General features: G+C 34.1%; 2 protein-coding genes across 2 annotated transcripts; one reads left to right on the forward strand and one right to left on the reverse strand.

The window, feature by feature from the left end:
* Positions 1–13: 13 nt before the first annotated feature.
* On the reverse strand, positions 14–18,016 carry LOC137405135 (uncharacterized). The gene is made up of 13 exons (XM_068091360.1): positions 17,809–18,016; positions 17,425–17,515; positions 15,829–15,860; positions 12,630–12,762; positions 10,932–11,083; positions 10,619–10,688; positions 8,811–8,994; positions 8,144–8,223; positions 7,622–7,796; positions 6,074–6,128; positions 4,658–4,862; positions 3,135–3,348; positions 14–632 (listed from the first exon to the last, which is right to left on the reverse strand). The coding sequence occupies exons 1-12, from the start codon at positions 18,014–18,016 to the stop codon at positions 3,174–3,176; spliced, it is 1,560 nt and encodes a 519-aa protein (XP_067947461.1). The 3' UTR covers positions 14–632; positions 3,135–3,173.
* LOC137405134 (coagulation factor V-like) lies at positions 1,058–2,644 on the forward strand. The gene is made up of 2 exons (XM_068091358.1): positions 1,058–1,138; positions 1,700–2,644. The coding sequence occupies exons 1-2, from the start codon at positions 1,058–1,060 to the stop codon at positions 2,642–2,644; spliced, it is 1,026 nt and encodes a 341-aa protein (XP_067947459.1).
* Positions 18,017–19,302: the final 1,286 nt, after the last annotated feature.

The following is a 19,302-nucleotide window of genomic DNA, read 5'->3' on the forward strand; positions in this document are numbered from 1 at the left end:
GATGTTTGAAAAGGGCATTCTACCAGCTCAAATCATCTCAGATTAGTCAAATAAATCATTCATTGTAATCTTTATCTCAAGAGGCTACCAAGACCTTAACAGAAAGGCTTAAGAGATTGCCTTGAGAATGAAAACTCCCGGAAGGCATTTGCTAAGGCAATCAAGTGCTATAGTATTAGTTTTGTAGTTGGGAGTTACTCTACTTTGCTGCTTTACTGAGCAAACAACTTTGTATTGGTGGTTCATAGTATTTATGTGGGCTGTCTGATGAATTGATGTGCATTGACCTTGACTTGTGTAGATAAAAAGGGCCATTCAACTGAGAGTTTACTTTTCAAAAATGATTTATTGTCAAATTTTGTTTTATGTAAAATAAAATCCAAAATAATATAAATATTTTCTGATTATACGTGCATCATAGTTGCTTACCGCTTAAATACTATTAATATATATGATCATCAGCAAGCCTAATTGAACTGCTGTATCCGAGTATGGTCGAGAATTATATCACCAGGCTGCTGTTGTATGCCTAAACACTCTGTTGTAATCTCATGCGTTCGCGTCAACGATTTCGTCTTCGTTCTTTTCGTTGATTTCGTAGTTGTTGACATTGTGGGGAGCAGTAATATCTTCTAAAAATAGAATAATTCCTCATATTCAGTCAAAATGTATCTATTTTGAGAAACATTTATAAGCCCAAATTGTCTGTAAACAACCCTCCAATACAATTTCAAATCTTCTCTTGGGATTTGTAACAACTCCGTACCTTTTTGCTCATAGCAAGACTGTCAATTAAAATCACACTATTACGCTTTGTTTCATTGACAAGGGATTAAACTTTGTGGTCAAAACTAATATTACAGGGGCTCTGGTATTTAACTTTTAAATTCTAACAAAAAACTGATTTATTACACAAATTATGCGAGTGACCTTTATGTTTAGCCATCATAACTATCATTCCTAACAGTCAATAATAGCAAGTAATTAATGAAAAGACTGTGTGCAAAATAGTCACTTTGTTTTTTAGTTGATTTTACTCATACGGAAAGCTTTTAAAATGAAGAGTGCAACACGACGCCAAAGCAAAGTTGACCACACAACTAAATGCGCCGTTACAGCATCTATTTTGCTACACAAAGTAAATTTGAGCTAGAGATATACTTCTAATCCAAAAGCTTTTTTCATATTCATAAAATTGCCTCAACAGTAGACAACTAGTTTCATGGTCAAAAGAAAAATTTGTATATTATGGACACCTTATGGCTTAAAAATAAATGTTTCCACTATAGGTAACCTAGATTATTTTAAACAAGCACCTCACTATTGGCAAGGAAATTCAGCTTGCCATGCTTGGGGCTCCTGTCAAAATTTGCAAGCTAAAACTTTAATGATGGCCCCAACTTCGACGTTTACAATTAGAAATCTAAGTATCAATAGTTGACGCTCTCCCATTTTCTATGTGTCTATATGACTGGAATGCTTTGGTAAAGAGCAGTTTAACACCTAGCACACAATCTACTTTATCTATGTGTTTAGTTGGTTTAGTTGTCATGATGGTTAACTTTGTTCTTAAAATAATATACTGTATTGACTCGCATACCATTATTTATACGTACACCAGGTTTACAATTATAATTCATATAGAATCTTTTCATCCCTCATTATAATCAATTGCCCATTCTCACTGCCCACTCTATAGCACCCACACACACTACCCACTCTGTCATCCACACTCACTGCCCACTTTATATCACCCGCACTCACTGCCCACTCTATATCACCCACACACACTACCCACTCTTTGTCACCCACACTCACTGCTCACTCTCTGTCACCCACACTCACTGTCCACTCTATAGCACCCACACTCACGGCCCACTCTCTGTCACCCACACTCACTGTCCACTCTATAGCACCCACACTCACTGCCCACTCTCTATCACCCACACTCATTGTCCACTCTATAGCACCCACACTCACTGCCCACTTTATATCACCCGCACTCACTGCCCACTTCATATCACCCGCACTCACTGCCCACTTTATATCACCCACACACACTGTCCTCTCTATATCACCTACACTCACTGCCCACTTTATATCACCAACACTCACTGCCCACTCTATATCACTCACACTCACTGCCCACTCTATATCACCCGCACTCACTGCCCACTCTATATCACCCACACTCACTGCCCACGCTGTATTACCCACACTCACTGCCCACTTTATATTACCCACACTCACTGCCCACTCTATATCACCCACACTCACTGCCCACTTTATATCACCCACACTCACTGCCCACTTTATATCACCCACACTCACTGCCCACTCTATATCACCCACACTCACTGGCCACGCTATATCACCCACACTCGCTGTCCACTCTATATCACCCACACTCACTGCCCACTTTATATCACCCACACTCACTGCCCACTCTATATCACCCACAATCACTGCCCACTTTATATCATCTACACTCACTGCCCACTTTATATCACCCACACTCACTGCTCACTCATTGTCACCCACACTCAATGCCCCCTCTCTTTCATCCACACTCACTGCCCACTCCCTGTCATCCATACTTACTGTCCACTCTCTCATGCTAATCAAAACAAAATTTTTAACCTAGTTTCTGTATTTACCCTTCAACGCATATGACAAAAATAATTCTCTATTTCGCGGTACCAACATACTACATCCATCATCGCATGTTTTAGTTTATGAACTTTCTGTTACTACAACCTACAATTCATTATCTGGACTCCTTCGCGGTACTATTAGATTGCCAGCTTTTAAAACACTTTTGTTCAACTCAATTCTTGATTTCTGTCTTCCCATATGTTTTTCTTTTGGCATATAAGGAGAAACATCAAACTGTCAATGTCTATTAATGCCAATAAAATGTTATACATACATCTAGCCTACATTTCTAACCCTACCGCTTATTGTCTATTGTCCACAATGTATTATATATTCATTGTTAACCTCTTTTTTCTCCTCTTTTGCCCTTTTGCTATTCACACATCACTCTCAGATTTTCAGTTCGAACCAAACTAGACATAGAAAGCTTACAAGCTGGAAGCTTCACGACAGTACATAAATAAAACAAACAGACATACGGCTTGTTGGCTTGAAAGAGGAGACCACAGGAAGACAGGCTAACGGAGGCGGATAAGGATGAGTAGGACTGGAACCAGGGTTAGGGAAGGTGAGACTATGTTAGTGCCATCAGACTGTACAGAAGAAGCCGTCTCAGTAGTCTTTCGCTTGCGTGCAAAATTTGACCTGCCAGTAACCCCTGACCTAGTTTTAGGAGTGGTAGTTAGGCGAGGCCTAAAAGCAGAAAAGAAGCCTTAAAAATACACAGGTTTTCAACATATACAGCAAGCAACTAGTTCCCCTGATATATAAGGTAGAGCCTATTTTTGATTTTTTAAATGCTGATAAATCAGCATCACAGTTGAGCTTGCCTTGAAAGATGACTATTTGGAGTTGTCCAGGAGTGGTCTAACAACAGGCAAGAAGAGGACAACTCTAAAAAGAATAGTATAAGCAAGGACACGGACAAAAAAGACTAGAACATGTTGTTTTCAAGCATTTGGAGCCATGCAATAGCAAATAATAGCTTCATAAGATGACCTAGAAACAAAAGTTTGATTGCACTACCTATTGTAGTATTCCGTAGTTGTCCTTCATTAGTTCTCTTGACTCTTTCCATGTACAGTATGTACATATGGTAACACTAGGAATTTATTTAGCCACAAAAAGCACCAATAACTGACTTGGAAGATTTCTTAAACTCAACATTAAAAATACTATCTAATAAACCAAACTTGTGTTACTAGAAATGTTTACAGAACAGGTTTTATAATTATAATACCTATTTGTTCATGGTGAGTTCATCAATGGTCTTAAAAGCTTTCACAACAATCAATATTTCAATTTTATGTTATATTAGTTAGTTTAGTCTTTTTTTTAAAAGTCATTTGCAATGAGGTATTGTCAATGCAGATATTATATCCATTTCTTTCATTAGCAGTAATCTATTATGTACATGAATATCAAACAACAGCCCCTGAAAATACATGACAGAAAAATGGAACTGTATGTTTTTAAATAATATTTTAGCAATATCTGCAAAAGGATGATTGACATTTTTTTTAGATTATAAAAATTTGAAAAAAATTGGCGAAGCTTGTATATTAACTTTGTTTTTAGCATTGGGTATCGTGATGAGTAAAAAATTTAAGAAAAGAATGCGGAGCTTCAAAATCTGTAAAACATTTTTTATTGTTTTGTATATCTTATAGTAGTTAAAAGATAAATCATTCTTTGCTTATATATATTTGTAAAATAACAATAGGCGCCGTAAAGGTCATTCTATTAGCAATAGATATTTCGCTATTTATATTATGTATTTTATTATATTATATCGTGTTATATTATATATATTATTGTATACATTTATATTATAAATCAATATACATGTGTCTATTGCAAAGATACACAAAGAGTAGCAATGTATTTTTAGAACCAAATACTGTATTGTTATATTTTGATTAAAATATATTCAGTATTCTTTGTTTATCAAAAGCAAAGCAAGCTATATCTGCTGCCACGGACATGTAAGTTATGAACTAACCTTCTACCGGTGGTTCGCTTGCGAGGTTCCTTGCAACAACCAGCGCAGCACTTATTAACTCCGAGGCAATGAGAGTCATCTCCACATACTCTCTCACACTCCCCCTTTTCTCCAGTGGGTATAGGACAGTCGCCAGATTTTGGCTCATAAAAATCCCAAGTCCTCTCTGTTGTTGTAGTGGTTGTAGGGGGTGGTGTCACTGGAACTGATATATCCTTAATGAGTATGCTAGGATACGCATCAAAATCATGTGTGTTCTATCTTAAATGTGTGTATGACACTTCAGAAAATTGTTTTGAGAATAAAATGGTAAACACAAAAGTTAACACTAAAGATTAAAATAACAAAGCAGACGCTTATTTGGACACAAATCAGTAACATTTTAATAAGTCAAGATCGAAGTTACAATTTATTTTTTGTCGTAGATGTACTTGATGCTGTTCAGTTATTAAGTATTTTAATAAATTCGTAAATATTATTAATTTATTCGTATTTGGTTTTATAATGAGTACGGTATGTAATTGTTAAAGGTTGGCTTGCAACAAAATTCAAACTGATGCCACCCTTTAGCTAAACAGGATACAGCATTCTTTTAACAACAACATAGAGAAATTCGTCATTGTCATTCAAGTATTATCAAATCACTGTTACATTATTATGGCTGCCAATGCAGCGTGATTTTATACTAATGTTTTTTTTACAGAATGGTTTCGCGAGTAGACATTCTCCTATACCATCCTTGAACCAATCTTTTTTAATACGTTGGGATCATAATACTAGAGTCCAGCAAAAATGTTTAAAGTGGTAATTTTTATTGCATTAAAAGCAGCTTTTTGATGCTTTTGTTAATACAGCTGCTTTTGGTTGTTTGTTGAGCAGTTTGTTTTATAGTGCTGATAGTTGTAGTAGGAGGGACTTCTTCAAACACTCAGATAACTCAGACCTGATTAACTTAGCCATCAGTTTCGATGAAGTTAGTATTTAGCTGCGCATCTCCAGGTGTTGATATGATGATTATAACCATCACTAAACAGCATGTAAGTACTATCTTTATTCTAGTTTGCAGAAGTAATGAAAATATTTGTCTAATTTTAAGAGTGAAGCAGAATTCACAAATGTGACTATTTAACTTGCAATTATATATCATTTAACAAATGGAAAAATGTGTAAATTAAAATTGCCTGATTTTAGATCTTCACTGGAAACAAACTGTGTGTGACAAGAACAATACAAACTAATAGATACCGTAACTATTAAAATGCATTGCACAACTCAATAGTCATAAAAATCCTAATTTTTTTAAGTTTTTGTACCTTGATGACCAGTTTGAGCTCTACAAGTTACCTGTGATTAATGATTACTCATTTTCTTAGCGAAATATTAAATTCACTTTGATCGATGTAGAAAACTACTTACTCTCTGGAGGAGCATTAGCCGGGTTAGGAATAGGGCAAACATCTTCTACCGTGTTCTGAAATTTAAATAGATAGAAAACTTGAAAACTTTTTACTATTTACTATAAAAAATAAAAGTTTAAACATGAATGCCAAGCTCAAATAGTTTTTGACAGTGTTTCCCTTCATTTTCTAACCAGTTTTAAAAATCATGGTTTTGTACATGGTTCTATATTATCTTGTCTTTGTACATCACTACTATTATTGCTTTTTGTTAATTTTCTACATCATTCTTGTGAACAAATAGACAGCAGATAGAAGGTAATGTCAAGTGTTGAGAGGCTGTATATCTCTGCCAGAATACAGTGAAAAATATTGCCTCTTACGGTTTTTATTATCTGGAAAAGAGTTTGTAATAATTGACAAGAGAAGCTAACTCTGATATTGTTATTTATTTGAGTCACTACATAGTCTTCTATTGGTTGCTTGTAAATCAACACAGAATGAAACAATTAAGGTGGCAATTAAACTGTCAAAATGAAAACTGTGGTTAGTAGTCAAATATTTGATCAATTAATTTTTATGCTTTCATTTTAAAGAAAATAGGTCTGTAGTGTAATGATTTTGCTGTCAATAAAAGTTCCTAATAAAACAAATCAAAATTCCTTCATCAGCAGTTGTGTCCACCTTCTGATAGATAGTGTTGGCTCTTTAGATCTCACATTGAGTTAGTTGCATCTAATATTTTAGATAAAATATAACGCTAATAACTAAGTGTCTTGAAATGATTCTTGTTTTTTGATTCATTTTATGTTTTACTTTTAGGTTTTAATTTCAACATGCCATCTTCCACATCTATAACTTTTTAAAAAATTCATAATAATAACTACGAGTAAATAAATTTTTGAACATAAAAGCTCTCTTTGTTAAGAAAGGGCAACCAATAAAGTAGTTTGATAAACAGCTTAATTATTTTGAAGTTTATCTATTATAATAGGTAGATGTTTTCATCGTAAATAATTGAAATTGTACACATCTGAATTCTGCATACTCGCATAATAAACTTTGATTGCAAGTCTTTCTAGCATACCTTCTATAACAGGCCAGAGCTTGTCAGAACTATGGGTTTTATTTAATACTGACAATACCACTGCCACTGAATTTAGCTGCAGCATTACTCTAAGTCACTTTATATAGTTCACTCAGTTCATATAAGTCTTTGATCCTTCAAGTTTAACAATTTTTTATGTTCTGATCATGTAAAAAAGTTGACATTCGGTAAATTTATAACCAACTTCACAAAACGCCTTGGGGTGTTAAGTAGGCATGAATGGAATAACTCGGCAAGATTCCAAAAGTTTGAACACAAATCAGTCTCAGTAAAAATACAAAAGCTGCTCTCTAAATTTGAGAATTAAATGAGACAGTAACAATATAATCATCTGATAGTTAGGGTCATTGTGCACCACAAAACAAGACAAAAGTCCTACTCTATTTAAAAAGTCACAATAGTGTTCAAACAAGTTGCTTTTAAAGAGAATATAGTGTAAACACATAGCCATTAACTCACATGCTCCGCAGAAACATTGGCACCACAAAAAGGGTCAATGAGTGATTGCCACTGAGCTTTGATTGCTTCCATCGTATCCTCAGCACCACGACACGCGTAAGTCACATTGAGGCCGAAGTAGTCATAAAAGCCATAAGTAGCGGTGTCCATGCACTCGAATGGAGATTCAAGGACCCTATAACAAGGAACAAAGGCTAATCATATTTATATTAATTTATTGGCAATAATTTTATTTCAAGCAAAAATATTCTTCAAATTATGCCGTACACAAAACATAAAACAACAAAAAGGCTAGCAGTTAACTAATAAAATCAAATAAACTGTTTGACTATAGCTAATGTGAAACTAACTATCATTTTAGTAGCTAGTTGAACACTAAATGGCAGCGCTGTTGACTAAACTACGTACTTCTAGAAGCTAATAAGATATAAAGACATTGACATTAACATTGTATGAATCACGTGTTCAGCATCATTGGAGTTTTAGAGATAGAGAGAGAGCAATGGGAGATTTGTAACCTACTGGCATACATTGTCGAGATTGTTAGCTAGTCCTTCAATCGTGTCGATGTCTTGATAAACACCGTAGTTGTGTTCCGTGTCCTACAATGATAGCGTTAATGCTTTCTTAAAACAAAACATCCAATCAGAAATACGGATTTGCATTTTCAATATGCAATGGCAATTATGTGTTATATTGGCTTCAGAAGCTTTTTAAACAGCTTTTGCAACCTTAAATCAGCTTACATACCTGGAATGCACTGTTTGAAATACATCATTATAGTTGTTGGTCAAAGTTTTTTAGTTTATTTGAAACAGTTTCAACAAACATGGCAAAAAAATCAATTATACTATAAGAAATCTGAGTCTAGTATAAACACACACATTAGTATATACTAGGCAGCGTGTAATATGTACTTACTTTTGAGTGAAGTAACAAAAAATTTAGCCTATGATTCTATGTCAGCGTGTTTTATTTAGGGTTTAGTGTTGCAGTATCAATATCAAAAAAAAGTTTAAATATCAAATATTTAAACTAAATATTTTAAATATTAAATCGCTTTAATATTAGAAATATTTAGTTTTATATTGAATAGATCTTGTTTATATTAAAAAAGTTAACAAAGCTTTTACCGGTATTTTAATGCAATGCAACACAATAGTTCTAATCTGAAGTTATGTTCTCCTACCTTAATTGGCTCAAAGCAAAATATAGTGACGATATCCTGACATTGAGACTTGTAGGTGGCTTTGAGGGCACACTCCATATTCCAAGCAAACCTCTGTGACTGGAGATAACGTCGGGCCGGTGTACAGTACCCCGTGCAGTTCTGGCCACTCCAAGTGAGTATTTCATTTACACACTCTTCGTACCTGAGTGCGGAACAGACAACAGTATGACTGATGGTCTATGCTGTATGGCTGGGTAAAGAAAGGGATACTGATTGCCGTTAAAGCCTTTTGCATAAAGTCTTTACTCTTAGCAGAAGAAAATTTATGCATAATATTATTGTGCCTCTTGCACTTACGCATAACTTTAGTTGTTTAGTATGTTCTTTTTATATAACAGTCAATTATAGTCTGCTGATGACATTCATTTTGGCAATACTGCTGGTTTGAGTACGTTATCCAGACAAAAGTGAATGCTAGGTCTATGTTATTAGATCTATGCCACTAGGTCTATGTTACTAGGTCTATGTTACTAGGTCTATGTTTCTAGGTTTATGTTTCTAGGTCTATGTCACTAGGTCTATGTTACTAAGTCTATGTTACTAGGCCTATGTTACTAGGTCTATGTTACTACGCCTATGTTACTATGTCTATGTTACTAGGTCTATGTTACTACGTCTATGTTATTAGGTCTATGTCACTAGGTCTATGTTACTAAGTCTATGTTATTAGGTCTATGTCACTAGGTCTATGTTACTGTGTTTTTTATTTTTATTTTTATATGTAATGCGCTAAGTCAGGCTGTCTGATTATGAATGAACTCAAAAGCTGTCTGTTCCAAATTTTGCGTTTAAATATATGTATTGGCAATGTAGTTAGCGTGTTCTTACGTTCAAAAATAGAACTCTACATTAGAAGTTATCTTCACTTTATAGCTCAGTTATTGAAACATTTTGCTTGTCGACCATCATTCGCAAATTCTGTTAATATTCAATCAACTAATTGTTTCCAATTCTCTCAACCTATTATTTCTTAGGTAAGAGAAGAAAAACTGTATAGAAAGATAATAAAGCTATGACTGACTTGCTTTTATATAAATTATATGAATGTAGGGAAGGAAAGCTTTCAAGGGAGGCTAAAGTTTCATGTATTAAAAGCAAAGATAAAACAATATTATTTACGTAGCTGCACTCTATTGAGCCGCTAAGCTTCTACGCTTGGGTGGTTAGTAGCTCTATGTGCTCGACTGTTCCAACATTTGATGAATGATATAAGACCCAACCCAGGAATTAAGGGTAGTTTATCAGGGAGGATTCACATTCTGCTTTGAAACTCAGCAAATTTCTGCAGTTTAATGATACAACAAGTGAGATAGGCCAATTTTTCTTCCTCTGTGATGATAGAATTAGCGAAGGCTGATTGTAACCTTGACAGCGTTGGTTTAAAATGAATCTGCTTGCTAGGTTTAATATCTACAGTAATTGTTGGAGGCAATTGTGTGTAGAGTTCAAATATTTAGAGGCCAAATTTCGACTCTATTTGCAAAGTTTCAATTTTAGTGACAGCATTTCAATTTAGCGGCAACATTTCCATTTTAGTGACAGCATTTCCATTTTAGTAGCATCATTTCCATTTTAGTGAGAGCATTTCCATTTTAGTGACAGCATTTTCATTTTAATGGCAGAATTTCCATTTTAGTGACAGCATTTTCATTTTAATGGCAGAATTTCCATTTTAGTGGCATTATTTCAATTACATTGTCAGCGTTTCAATTTGATTGGCAGCCCTGGTCAGATATCGGCATGGCTATAGAGGAAATCATACTTACTCTACCAGAGTATCTCCACAGCTACTTCTGCGAATCTTGTCACATCTATGAGTATCAGCTAGCCTGCAGCCTGCCATAGACACAGGAGCAGCAATGAAAGATTTGTTCAGTGGCAATGCCTAACATTAAAAATGTATCACCTATATCAGTGACTATATCAAAATATGCTAGCTTGTTTCTTTGGTCTAGCTCCACTCATTCTATACCAAAGAAATGTTACATGCTAGCGATGTAGAATTAACCATGGTAAAACCGTAAAATTTCTTGCTACCTAGCTTCAGTTCCTAAGCATTTTATAGATTTGGTGACTCACTTGCGTGTCCAGGAGTGTATCTACCCTCACAAAGCAAATGTTGAAACGCCTTCAGGTTCTTATAATCTAGTTTTGATTTGACCTCTTCGACCTCTCCTGCTGTCAGAGCAGCAGTACAACTAGAGAAACAGTCAGTTACCTCTGCAAACTCTCTACAAATGTTATATAATAAACCTCAACAACGTTCACTAGGGTTTAATGTAGACCTATTACAGGTTACTAGGTAGCTGAGGAAAATACATCACCTCAAGATGGTGCAATGAGAGGCAGTAAGTACAATTTACAAGGAAATAGAGGAGATTCCAAAAGATGCTAAACCAAGGTAGGTTTAGAAATATTTTGTAGTATCATTAGTATCAATATAAAGTTAATAGGTTTATTTCTAACTCAGTTGACCGAAAAGACAATCACCTGTTTATACTTGTCATATAGCTCCAAACCTAAGAGGTGCAGTTTCAATGCGATAAAAACTTTATTGGATTAAATAATATTTGATATTTTACAGTTTACAGACATGACAAAAAACATTTAAAAAGTAAAAAAATGATATGATCATTTGTAAATAATATGTACAAATGATTATTACTATTATTATTATTATTATATATATTATTAAGGACATTATGTTAAAACCATTGAATGTTGGCTAATAATGTTACAGCTCGGGTTGTGAATACTTTAATAAAACTAAAGTTTGCATTTGATGACAGCTGTCAACAAGTAGCAACAGGCTTTATTAAAGTTAGAGGGTGACTGTTGGCACTCACTAACAGCATGATCAGATTATTCTATAATTTTGTAAATATAATAATTTATAGTATTATAGTTTTAAAGTATTATAAGCATAAACTTGTACAGTACACAAATTTTTATAATTATTTGACTTATCTTTGCCCAGCTGATACATTCTTACCTAAGGGTATACAATGCTCCACCAGTGCAATTGTTATAATAACCTATCAGAGGCATTTATGGAATTATGTGCTGTGTCGGTTTCCACTTTCTATCAGCAATTATGAAATCATCTTCCTATCTTTCATTAATGTAATTTATAAGGTTTTAATAGTTCTACAAATTTTTATATTAACAAAAAGATTTACGTAAAATGTAAATAATTAAAAAGTGAAAAATAATAAAGCACAACAACGAATAGTTAGCTCCTGATATCATAGCAAGAGAATAGGTCTGTTCACTAAGTCATTGCTGATGATGCATTTGCTGCTGCTATCAAATGAATTCCTCTGTATTAGTTTATATGTAAGAAAAATCGCATTTTTGCTAAATAAATTTATTGTGAACTAAAAAATGGTGAGAAATATTACACACAAAAATTGAGTTTGTTGGCACTGACACAGGTATCTGTTCGCAAATCCTTACATGTTGCAATTGATCATTGTGTGTCCATCTAAGGTACACCATAGTAATATCATAATTTATTCACCTGTAATTGTTTTGTAACACTTGCTGGGATATTCAACACCTGCATTCAATATAAGCTCTCAACATTTGAGCCAGCTTTAGCCACATCAAATGTGATGCATAGAAAAAAAACTTGGAGTATAAATAATAGTTCATACCAGATTTTTTTATTTGAGAAGCGTTCTTTGTTGCCTTTGATTGTAAATAGTAGCCTGAGACTTACATAAATTAGGTTTTTAAGGCTAGACCATTCTAATAAAGAATCTTATTTTTATTCACCTGCAAGTTTTCAGCCCGAAGAGCTGATCCGAATTTGTGACATTTGGCATTCCTTGATAGTAGGTCAGATATATATACTGGTTGAACCTGTCTAAAGCTGTCTTGGCTTCCAGGACACATTCTCTACACAACTCTGCAGAAACAATCAAGATAGAAAGAAACAGCTTCTATTCTCAATGAAATTTATACCCTTTAGTTAGGCTGTTGCATTATTTTACTACTAATTACGTAGAACAAAATACAATAATTTTAAAGGATTATTTTGTTGTTGAGTATTCATTTTAACAACCTAATTAACCAAAGCTGTAATTGAATTTAATCTTTAGGTAAAAACATCAAAGAAATAGTCAGGTGCGGTGAGATAAGCGGGTCTTCAGAGCTTTAGCAGACTCCAATCATCTTTGAAGTAGAGCCAGGATGATTTCATATTAACCCGGACGCCTGTCTGTATCTTGGCAAAGCTAAGCAATGCGCGTGCTGGGTGAGTGAGTGAGTGTACATAAGAGAAACATGTTTGATTTATCTATAATTGATTGGTTGATTGAACTAATAGAGAATCATCTCTTGGCTCATGCAGATCTGATAAGGTGAACTAAGCAAACTCTTCTAATCTGAACAGAGATCTGCCTAATAATGAAACACGGCTTTACTAACTCACGGTGAGCCACAAGCCGGTTCTTGTGATTGTTGTCACAACTAGTTAATCACTGCTTTAGTTAGTTGCTATATCATTCAAAGAATTGCTAACACTGCAATGCTAGACATCTAAAAATCTATTTATCCAGCTGCAAACTTTAGTACAAAAGCCGTATTGTAAAATATTGCATTATAGCAGACTATGATATAAATTAATGTCATGTAATATACTTGTAGACTAGATCATATTATTTTATATTGCAACATAGTATAATAGGCTACAATGTATTGCAATATATATACATGTATATATATTACACTTATACATATATATATTAAATATCACATATATATATATCACACAAGGACTATTGATTCCATTAGGAAAAACATCCAACTGCGTACAGTTGTTTTTGTGCATCAGTTTGAAGTTGATAGATGCAACTTGAATGTCTTTCATGTTTTTTTCACAGATATATTGGACTAAAAACAGTTAAGTTTTTATTGTAATAAATTATATTATAGGTTATTACTACTTATTGCATTATGTTACTATGTTTGCCAAGCCTTAAACAATATATTATTTTCCTAGCAATGTCACAATGTCCTGTTTTTATAGCATTTCCGATTTCAGATGATTAAGACTATGTATGTTAGAAACGTCAGTAAACCTGCTATGAATTTGAATATTGACATCTGTAAAGCAGCTCTTAGGCCAGTAATGTCTGTGTAGTACAAACTACTACAAGGTAATCATTTCTCTAAACTAGTGTCTTTCCAACCTCTATTATAAAATATTTTTACATGTTACAAATACGTAATATGAACTCTATATGGGTGTTTTTTAGTCTTAATGTTCCTAATTTATGCACTGGTGCATGAAGTTGTTCAAAGTCACAACCCAGCAAATATTAATATTTTTCATCCATAGAGATAATGCCCTAAGCCGTTCTCGCTTCCTCTAACTAATCTCCTTACCAATAATTAATGGCTTGTCCAATCAGACATAAACCCACCAACAAATGAGATGCTACCAGGAAAGCTGATAATCTTGTTTTCTTATAATATTCGTGGTTAGATAATTGGGACTTAGAGCGTTGAGTAGGTGCAAGCCTTTGATGGAACATCAACTTCCAAATGATGGAACTGAGACAAATTTCTCGTGCCGGTGTTTGTTAAATTATATGGATGAACTTGAACAAAACTTCAGAAAAATATAATCTTTGATAATCTTTTTTACAAGTCTTTGCATACAGTTTTTGTTGTAAACCCTGACCTATAACTGCTGTGTTTGCTGGTAAAATTTGTCTTTGAGCTTATTAAATGGTGTAAGTTTTTCGTTTTATTTATACATGCCTTGTCAAAGTTATATTTTGTGAAATATTAATAGTACTAATAGATGTCTATGCAAAATGTCCGTTTGAGTCATTTTTTATTCGAGGAAACTGTGATAACGCCCACAGAAAGTCATTTCCTGTTGGCACGATTTATTGGAAATGCTAGACACAACCCTTTGTGTGGGAGAGCTTCATTATATACTGAAATTGATAATAGGTTGACTAAGTTGTATCTTGGACACATTCATAATACATGTACACGTATGTCACTACCTACCGCCTCTAATGATTGTTAGTGAATATACCAACACATAGTTTTGTTAAGAATTCTTAGTACTTAGTTTGGTCTTGACACTATTTTACAGACCAATTTAGGGTTTTTATACCAGCAAATTGTCTGTTATTTGACACAAGATCTTTACTGAATATAAATAGATGGCTACACTTTTTAAAATATGCGATCGTGTGCCGTTCTGTCGTTAAAGATTAATAATATCAGCTGTTCAACGTGAGCTCATAATCATCACCACTTAAATAGGGTGATTTCCCAAATAGAATTGAGAAAAAAGAAAAACAGATATTTTGATACTCATAATTTAGGCAGAAAGAACTAATTTTTTTTCACAAGTATTCTTGCCAGTTAATAAACTGGCAAATATATCTAAAAATATATAATGTAATAATATATAATATAATATTTAATATGATATATAGTTATATAATAGTATAATATATAAAACTATATGCTTGCCAGTTGGTCAGCAAGCATATAATTTCTGTGCGCAAAGGTCAGATAACTCTTAAGAGTAATACCACTATTCTACTAAAGGCTTGTATACATACACATATATACGCGTAAGGAGCCAATATAACTGAGTTAAAGTTCATAGACTTGCTAAGTAAATCAACAACGATAATAGGAACACGCTAAGAAGTCAAAAGTAATAATAATAGTAATTATAAGAATAATAAATCTTGTCATACTGGCATCCATTGCTACCTTGACCAAAGTAAAAGTGGGTCTGACGATATAATCAATACTTTTAAATTGACTTTCTAAAAGCAATCTAGTCACAGTGTACAGAAGGACTCACTCTACACTTGAATTCCTAAAAGAATGATATATGATGTGAATCTAAATACTTGAAATTGTTTTATAAGAATTGGTTCTGTCATTGGCTGCAAATCTGGTAAAGATGAAAGAAGATAAATTTTGCTATGCTCACCTTCTTGGGGTGTATCTCGTACCGATGCAGAGCTACAACAGAGAACAGTTGGTCACTTGAACAGAGTTAAGCAGGAGATGATCCTTTAGGATTACCTGAATCTGACTCTCATCCGTGTCTATCAACTGTAGATTTCTTCAAATCTTTTAAAATTGACATCCCCGCTAGTGGACCAGTGACAACCAGATGCAAGTGCTAGCTAGTGGACTAGTGACAACCAGATACAAGTGTAAAAGTTTTTGCTCCTTGTTTGAAAAAGTGTTAAAAGCGTCGAGAGCTATTTTTAGATTTGCATGAAAGCTATTCTAGATACGTTTCTGCCACAGGAAATAAACTAAACCCTATAGATATCTCTTGGTTTGTGTCCTCGTTTTTTACATGACAGTTACATGTTTTCCATTCAATTCAACTTATATGTTATGAACAATAGCATACAACCACTAACAATTATTATGAAAATACCATTGCTTTATGCTTTAACAATCTTCCACCTAATATCCGCTCTCTGTGGAAAGAAAGGTATTTTAAACGTTATTTGTCAAATCATCTATTTGATTTTGTTGGCTAACTGTTGCCCTTTTTTGTTTTAAGATTCCTTGAATGGCACAATTTGGCAACCATTTTTGTTTGAAATGAAATTATTGCCAAGAAAGTGATATATATATAACATAACCAAATACTTTCCAAAAATAAAATTTCCAACAATTATATTTAACATATTTTTTGATATAAAAAGGTATTTTAAATACCACCAGTATTTTATAAATGGTTTCCTTGACCACCATTAAACAGCAATAGCCTGGGAGCAAAAGAATAGTGATAAACTTTATGAACTTTCCTCAAGTTTTAGATGCTGAACAATTCAATTTATATAAACCTACACTAACAGTATACATACGTCAAGTTTGTAAAACATTTTTTAAGGTCTACAGATGGGGCATAAAAAGGTGACACGGTTAGCAATCTGTAATATAAGTGTTAACTGTTAAAGTTTATTGCAGAAGTCTCCTTGGTAGCTGACTAGTTCAATCTTATGCCTGCTGCTGATCACTCATTGGCAGCGGGACATCCTATTCCTGAACTCCTGTATGTACCACTTGGGGTGAAAATATTACTATAATGTTTCAAATGGCCTCAAGTTTAATTGTATTATTCTATCTAGTCTCTGCAAATATGCTCTGCTATGTAGCTTTACTCTCCTATATACCACTAGCTCCTGGTAAGGTATATAGAGATACTCTGCTATATAACTTTGCTGTCCTACATACCACTAGCTCCTGGTAAAGTATAAATGTATATGCCTAGCACCAGTTGTTGGTTGTTTATTTTATTCTGCACCAGCTGGTAGATACATTTTCTGTAAGTAATACCAAAGGTTTTTAGCAAAAACAGTCTGATAAGCAGACAGACACACAGACAGATGAAGTCAATGTAATTATGCTGTTTTGATGTTATTATTTATTATTGTTTAGGGCCTACCTTCGCTTGTTATTTTTTATTGTGTTCTTATTCAATTCTTGTTCAAAATGTTTAAAAAACTTTTGAAAAAGGACTGACAATTCTATAAAATTTGAGTAGTGTAAGTTCTTGACTTACCCACGTTTTCTGGCTGGCTGAAGACCGGCCATGTCTTCCTCAGATATATTCAAAAGACCTTCATTCTCAACTACTAGAGCTAGCGATGCTCCTGCAAACAATGAAAGATATACTCACACAGATTTGTGTTACAAACCTTTTATGAGTTACTGTTCTTAGAAAAATAAAATTATTTAGACCTGCAATTAGTAGGAAAATCTTTAAAAGGGCACAAGTTACATTATTCAAATGAAAGATCATTCAGAGGTCATTCAAGTGGTAAAATCTTAACAAGTCTTTATTTAATTGCAAATATCTACATGTCCTGTGTATTGCATTATCGACACTGTTAAATTCAAGATTTTAAATTTTACTGAACTCAACATGCATACAGTACGTACTTACCAATAAGTATGAAGATGATTGAAGCTGATAGCAAATAGTTAGCCCTCATTGCCGGTTTGCTCTGTATACTGTCTGCTTTTTTGACTGCCTGCTCTGTTGACTGCCTGCTCTGCTCGCTGTCTGTTGAGGGAGTACCTGCGTAGGTTGGCACATAAACGCTCGATGCAGAGCAATCTCTCCTCAGGGAGCAGTGAGGGCAGTCAAGCATCAGTCACGGCCTACTACTGTAATGCTCCTACTAAGCTCAAGATGAACATGGTGACCATTAGTAATGGCCTACTGTAATGCTTCTACTAAGCTCAAGGTAGACATGGTAACCATTAGTAATGACCTACTGTAATGCCTTTACCAGGTGCCCCTTTACCAATTGCCTTCAAGGTGGACATGGTAACCACTTGTACCTGTAATGGCCTACCGTACTCCTCCTGAGCTCGAGATGGCAGTGGTAACCATTAGTAATAGCCTGCTGTAATGCCTCTACTAAGCTCAAGGTGAACATATGTAGGAAATCGTATGTTCTAGAACCATCTGTCAAGTATATTTCACCCTACACACTAACATTAACATAAAATAGTACTTTTCTTTATTCAACAAACTCATTGATTATAGAAGTAATAAAATCAAATTATTTCTAGAGTAAACTTTATGGCTCTATAATTGAAGGTTGCAAACATGCCATTACTGTAATGGTCAGATTTTATTCAACATCAGGCTGTGGAGTTATTGCAGCTGGATATCTTTCCAGTTTTGTATTGTTAAAGATTCCATGGGGAGAGCGGTTCTGTAAAAAAACAATTAGCCAAAACATTCTACCAACCTTACCTACAAACTAAATTTGCAAACATTTGTCTAAAAAAGCAAAGAATCGATAATGTTAGAATACTAGAAGACAGATAAAGAGAGAACATGAAATAACAACTGCTTGTAAATGTGAAGGTTAACTATAGCATATAGTTGCCTGAGTTCAATAATATTTAATAGTCATCATGGATATGCTGACTTGGTCTGCTTTGATTGATTTGGGTGATCTAGTCATTAAACATGGAGTCGGCAGTAAGATACTCAAAGGACTAAGCTAGGTCTTTCTGTAGCAAGTACAGATTCTCACTTGACCAGGTCCTACAGTTACAAATACATATTCTCACTTGACTAAGTCTTACTGTTACAAGTACATATTCTCACTTGACTAAGTCTTACAGTTACAAGTACATATTCTCACTTGACTAAGTCTTACTGTTACACGTACATATTCTTTTTAAATCAGCACCACTATACCGAGAGCTGCACAGCAATGTAAATTTTTAGTGTGATGAAGCTTTTTCAACAGTGGTACCAGCGATCAACGCCAGCTGGACTTTATAGTAATACACTGTCTAATAATGAGATTAAACGCCTACTAAGCGTGATGAATGAGCTAATCTAAAAGGATTATTTACTAATGCCAATATTACCTCTGAACTATGATGATCATATACTGATACTTCTGACGGTCTG

Source organism: Watersipora subatra, chromosome 9 (genome assembly GCF_963576615.1).
Source record: "Watersipora subatra chromosome 9, tzWatSuba1.1, whole genome shotgun sequence".
Lineage (NCBI taxonomy): Eukaryota > Metazoa > Bryozoa > Gymnolaemata > Cheilostomatida > Watersiporidae > Watersipora > Watersipora subatra.